Raw genomic sequence first — 6050 nt, forward strand, 5'->3', positions numbered from 1 at the left:
TGCTCTAAAATAAAATAACCGACGTTTAACAATGAACACGTATAAGATATAAACAAATTAAATTCACCAAAACTAATAAAATAGAAAACAATTAAATTAAACAAATAAAATAACTATAATTAAAAACTAAATGAGAAAAGATTAGATAAATAAAACCAACTTGGTTTTATGCTTATGTGGTGTTTTTTCCTTTGTCAGAAATGAAAAAGAAAATAGATCCTCCTCTGATGCAGTAGATCACAAAGTAGATGAGATAAATATTTGTTTTAATTAACAATACTATTCTTTTTACTATTCATAGAACCAAACAATGTATCTATTTTTTTTTTACTGTAACTTTCTAAACTCACACCGCAGCGGCACAAATTGATAAATGGAAAAGGTTTTGTTTTTTTCTTTATATGTAGAATCAACATTAAAAAATATTAATAGGTAGTATTAATTAGATGCAAATGTTATCAGTTGCCATTTTTATTGGGAAAAGTAGCACCTTTTTAAGCTATCATGATGGAAACGAACTGTTACTATGTATTGACATAATTAACCAATGGTCACAAGAGTTATTTACATAAGGTAGTATAATAGGTAAAAAAAAATTTGAGGCCCTAAGCACAGGCCTACTTTGCCTATACTTTGGGCCGGGTCTGCTGAAAATATACAAACATAATATTTCTAACCAATGATAATTTCTTGAAGGATGAAGACTGCAACCAAAACCCTTACTTCAAATATCAAACTTTAAAGCACATAACAAATATTAAAGCTTTCAAAACCTCACGAAGATGTTGCGATAAAGAAGAAGATTCCATGAATATTTTTTTACATTAAGAAACTTTGATGGAAAGACTGAAACTTCCTCACGGGTGGAGGTGTCGTGTGTGACTGCGGCTAGAGTTCAAAGAGGATGATAAAAAAAGAATTGAATGAAGATGTTGGAAAGAGAGCAAAATATGAAACCCTAATCTAAACACTTCTTGGACATAATATTGTGCCAAGATAGTGATCCAATCCACTAATATTAGTAATTCAGAATAAACCATCCGTAACCGACCATTTGAACCCACACAAAACCAGTTATGGTCAAACCGCTAACCCGCTAAACCGACCCAACCGAACCATACACGCGCGGGCCTAATGGATTTGACGGTTTGGACTGGATTAAAATATTTTGTCCGAACCCTAATCCCCACAAGTTATTTCTTTATAGTTTTCTTTTTTGGGCTTCCATCTTATAAAAATTAAATTAAATGTCTTGATAAGAAACCTATTATTAGATAGTTGAACTAATATGTTTTCACAAAATCATGTGGATAGGTAACACTGGGTACCATCTTATCAAATGTTTTCAATAACATTGCTAAAAAAAATGTTACTCCTATAGTTGATGAACTACTAAATTGACTTATTCAGTGCCGATTACTTTAATTTTTATGCAACAATGACAAGACTTTTTTTGACACATACAATTAAAAACAGCAATAATTGAGAACACAACTGTTCACTCAATTTTCTGCATAGCTTCAGCTCCGACTGTGACGCAACCATGGCGGGCTGTTTCAGCTTCACTGCTCACCGTGACCGCTGCTACCGTTTCTCCTTCTCCAACGCCGGCCTCAAATCAACCACCACCGATCTCGGCCACGGCACCATCATGCACTGCTGGATCCCCAAAACCCACAAAACCTCCAAACCTTCTCTCCTCCTCCTCCACGGTATGGGCGCCAACGCAATGTGGCAATGGAACGAATTCATTTCGCCGCTCACCCGTCGCTTCAATGTCTACGTCCCGGACCTACTTTTCTTCGGGGAGTCGTACACAACACAGCCCGATCGGTCCGAAGCTTTTCAGGCTCGGTGCGTTTCGGCGTTAATGGAGGCTCACGATGTTCGGATGATGAACGTTGTTGGTGTTAGTTATGGTGGATTTGTGGGGTATAGTTTGGCGGTGCAGTTTCCGGAGCGTGTGGGGAAGGTTGTGATGTGTTGGAAGATAAGGATATGGAGGAAGGGTTGTTTAGGGTTAAGAGTATTGATGAAGCTGCTACTATTTTGATTCCGCAGACTCCGGAAAAGATGAAGCAGCTTGTTCAGCTTGCGTTTGTTAAGCCTATTAATGTTATGCCAACTTGTGTTCTCACTGATTTCATCGATGTGAGTGGTTTTTTTTCAATTTCAGTTAAAGGGTATTTTAAATTTTGATCACAAATCTTGTTATTTTGATGCTTTATTTCTTATTTAGGTTGAAGTTTATTGAAATGATGAATGAATTTGGATCTTTAGGAAATGGTATTAGTGTGTTAGAATCTTGTATTATTGAATTGATTGAGTGTTTTTTTGGTATTAACACTCCGGTTTTGAGGGAAGGGGCTGTAGTAATCCGAAGATTGGTTGGGAGAGAAGTAAAGTCTAGTTAAAGATTATTATTGTCAGGATTCAAACTCGGGTTCATGAACGATTTGTTCTTAATGGAATTTATTAACGACTTGATTGAAGCATGGTCCTGAGTAGAACATTATGGCAGGAGTAACTATTGTTGCTGTTGCTGTTGAGTCCAACCAACTAGTTTTGAATTTGAGTAACTATTGATGTGTTTCAATTTGATATCACTTGTTGTGTCTTGTCCCTCAAAGGATAATCTAAGTATGTTGCTGTTTTTGCTTGACAGTGTTGGTGTCATTTGAAATGTGTTTGCATAAAAAGTTGAAGATGTGTTTTCTTGCTGATTATTTGATACCGGATGTCTTATGAGTTACTTATCTAAGATTTGACCATTGATGTGCGGAAGAGATTAAAACTACTTTAAAATTAAAAGGAAGAACGGTGACAACAACAATGGAGATATATTCATATAGAGCTACTACATACATCGATCTAAAAACAGGCTTTTGTCGTTATTTTTACTAGTTGTTTTTTAGCTGAAAATAAAGTTTTGACTCTGTTTGTACAGTGTCTCACTGTCTATCCCTTGACATGAATACACAAGTATGGCTATTTCAATTCTCCAAAATTTGCTTCTAAAACTGGTTATACTTGCAGGTGATGTGCACTGAATACCGGCAGGAGAAGAAAGAACTAATTGAAACATTATATAAGGATAGAAAACTGTCTAATCTTCCTAAGATAACCCAGGTTTCTCTCTTCTCCCGACTTAGTTTCACTAATTTTTGCAATCTCTTGAATTATAACTTCTTAAGAGTTACAGTTTTGTGATGTTGCAGCCTACTCTAATAATCTGGGGAGAACAGGACCAGGTATTCCCACTGGAATTAGGGCACAGACTGAAAAGGTAATTTAGCACACTATCAATGTTATCTTCAAAACGCCTCTACAATTCATCCCCGTCATTTTGTCATGTTTCGCACTTGATTGTTATAACTTTACATTGAACTCTTTCTTCTGGAGTGTAGGCATCTGGGCGAGAATGCACAACTAGTTGTTGTTAAGAATGCAGGGCATGCAATCAATATGGAGAAGCCCAAGAAACTGTATAAGATTTTAAAATCCTTCCTCATCGATTCCGTTACTCCATCGCAAGAAAATCGTAGTAATGGTCCCAAACTGGATTAATGTGGTCGACTTATAGAAAATATAGAGATTCAGTTACATTACAACTATGTTTGTGTATCTATTTTCTTATTACATAGTAAACAGCCATGCTGTATATTTTCTTGCATGGGATAGGGTAGATGAAGCTTGTAAAGATGGTTCTGAAAAGAGAAAGATTACATAAAGGTGTGGATGTAAATGAACAACAGAAAGGAAATTTTAGGGATCAACCACAATAAACTCATAATTCAGAAAACTAGGTTGGGGACAGAATCTGGTTCAAATACAAATATTGTTATGGGAACACTGGAACAGTGGTTACACAATAGTGTTTGTATATGTATTGCGAACATTAGTTTATTGTTTGTATATGTATTTCAACATTTGCATAACATTTTATTTCGTTACACGTCTTCTATTGTTCTCCACTTGTGTTGTTAAAAAGTCGATTTGTCTTTTTCTTTTGTATGTGAAAGATAGGGGATAGAAAGGAAGCTTCAATAAAAAATAGTTTTTGATCAATGCATTCTTTTAAGTGTCATTGTCTTGTATTATTTAAAAGTTTTACTTCTTGAATTATTTTTACATTATATATACACTCAATTAGGTTTTTACAAATAGTCGATTGGTTGTGGGAAATTAACAGCACCCATGAACATAACATGAATTGCATTATATGCTTTAAGAAAAGACACATTCATCATACATATGTTCCTTCCCAAGTTAGAATCCACAAATGGTCACGTAGAAAATGAAAGAGAATGTTTATAAAAAAAAATTCCAAGGCTAAGTCAAATATGATTTTGGTAGCAGAGGCAAAAATTTGAACAATTTATGAATATGTTGTACAAGGATTGCTAGGTATAGAAAATTTGTAATATACTTTTCATCTTGTGACCCCAAGAAAGCTGGTAGGACAAACATAATTTATGAATATGTTGTACAAGGATTGCTAGGTATAGAAAATTAGTAATATACTTTTCATCTTGTGACCCCAAGGAAGCTCGTAGGACAAACATTATCATTATCTGCAAGTAATAAACATCTTAGGTCAAAGATTTTGAGGAATAAATAAAAACCTGTGTTTTTAAGAAAATAAATTTTGCTCCTTCCTTTACATATACATGTTTTCAAGCAAGTTCACCAACTATTTATTAATACATTGATACAATAATGAGGTAATATATGGAAGGAAAAACAATTAAATAAATTAAATATGTCAAAAAAAATTAAGAAAATTGAGACAGAGAAATATATATACCTGAGGAAGAGGTAATACAACAAATAAGTCCAAGAAAAAATAACCCTTAAAGTAATTAAGAGCAATTCTTTTGGGACAATCAATTGAATCTCCAGCACCAACCTCCCTAGACTCAGAAGAAACTTATGCCAACCTAAACTGCAAAATAGCAACTTAGTAGAGTTAGTGAATCATTAAATCATGAATACTAATTAATTTAGACTTACAACCATATTTAAAATATTGAGCATGTCATAATTTTTCTTAGAAAGCAAAGAGGGGCTAAGAAAAACTACAAGTTAAGAAATATACCTTAGGAGTTAGGATCAAAGATATTGAAAGTTCTTGATTTTCCTTTCGCAGCAACTTCTAAGTACGTAGAGCATGTAGTACAATAAGGAATATTAAATATTCCATGTTGTCCAACCATTACCAAATGTTCACTTTCGCTTTCATATCGGTTATTCCAATAATATTCATCATCATCATCAAAATTTTCTATCATGTTCTCTCCTATTTTATATTCCGTCATTGCATCCATGATTTGTTCCTTCACATGTTCAAACCCAGAGTTTTGGTTATGATTTTGAAAATAGAAAAAACAACAATATATGGCACATATATATTGAGTAATCCACCAATTTGTTATTTGTATGTATGCTTGGGTAGTTTTAGTAAACGCAAGAATTATAAATAGGAGATGCATGCTGACTTATTCACACTTTTTAATTATATAAACACTTGGCTATCAGTCTATCACTAATAAACAAAACTTATTATAGGAGATACACACGCTTAGGAAGAGATCTGACCTTATTAATTGGATTCAACTAACCTCTCTCACTTGACTACATTTTATAGCTAATAATAGGGTGTTTTAATATTTTGCCATCACATCAATATTGAATTTTTCTCCGACTCCTTACAAACTAACTAATGAAAATTCATACAAATAAATATATATTATAAAAATATTTTTATTGCTAGTGTATGTTAAGAAAAATAATCCAAACTATTTTTCAACTATTTAAGAAAATTTTGTTAATTAATTATTTTAAGAACAAAATATAGTAAAAGGTTTTTTAATAAAATTTTAGTGAAATGGTAGTCGTACTGCAAAAGAGAATGTAGAAGGTTTTTTAGTGAAATAAATACAAAAATAAAATAAAAATTCATTTCCTCTATGATTTATGTCTCTGTATTTAAAATTGTACAATATCATATATAGATTATGGTATATTTTATAAAATTTTAAAAAAAATAT

General features: G+C 32.9%; 1 protein-coding gene and 1 long non-coding RNA gene across 2 annotated transcripts; one reads left to right on the top strand and one right to left on the bottom strand.

Annotated features, from left to right (window-relative positions):
• The first annotated feature begins 1373 nt into the window (after positions 1-1373).
• On the top strand, positions 1374-3953 carry LOC131603243 (uncharacterized). Its single transcript, XM_058875542.1, is given in 5 exon segments — positions 1374-1979; positions 1982-2151; positions 3037-3129; positions 3219-3286; positions 3408-3953. Coding segments are annotated over 5 exon segments (927 nt in total). The 5' UTR covers positions 1374-1543; the 3' UTR covers positions 3568-3953.
• Positions 3954-3978: 25 nt separating this feature from the next.
• On the bottom strand, positions 3979-5415 carry LOC131603244 (uncharacterized). The gene is made up of 3 exons (XR_009284271.1): positions 5099-5415; positions 4808-4945; positions 3979-4574 (listed from the first exon to the last, which is right to left on the bottom strand). It is a non-coding gene; the product is annotated as an uncharacterized LOC131603244 (long non-coding RNA).
• Positions 5416-6050: the final 635 nt, after the last annotated feature.

Source organism: Vicia villosa, linkage group LG5, assembly GCF_029867415.1.
Source record: "Vicia villosa cultivar HV-30 ecotype Madison, WI linkage group LG5, Vvil1.0, whole genome shotgun sequence".
In the NCBI taxonomy this organism is placed as follows: domain Eukaryota; kingdom Viridiplantae; phylum Streptophyta; class Magnoliopsida; order Fabales; family Fabaceae; genus Vicia; species Vicia villosa.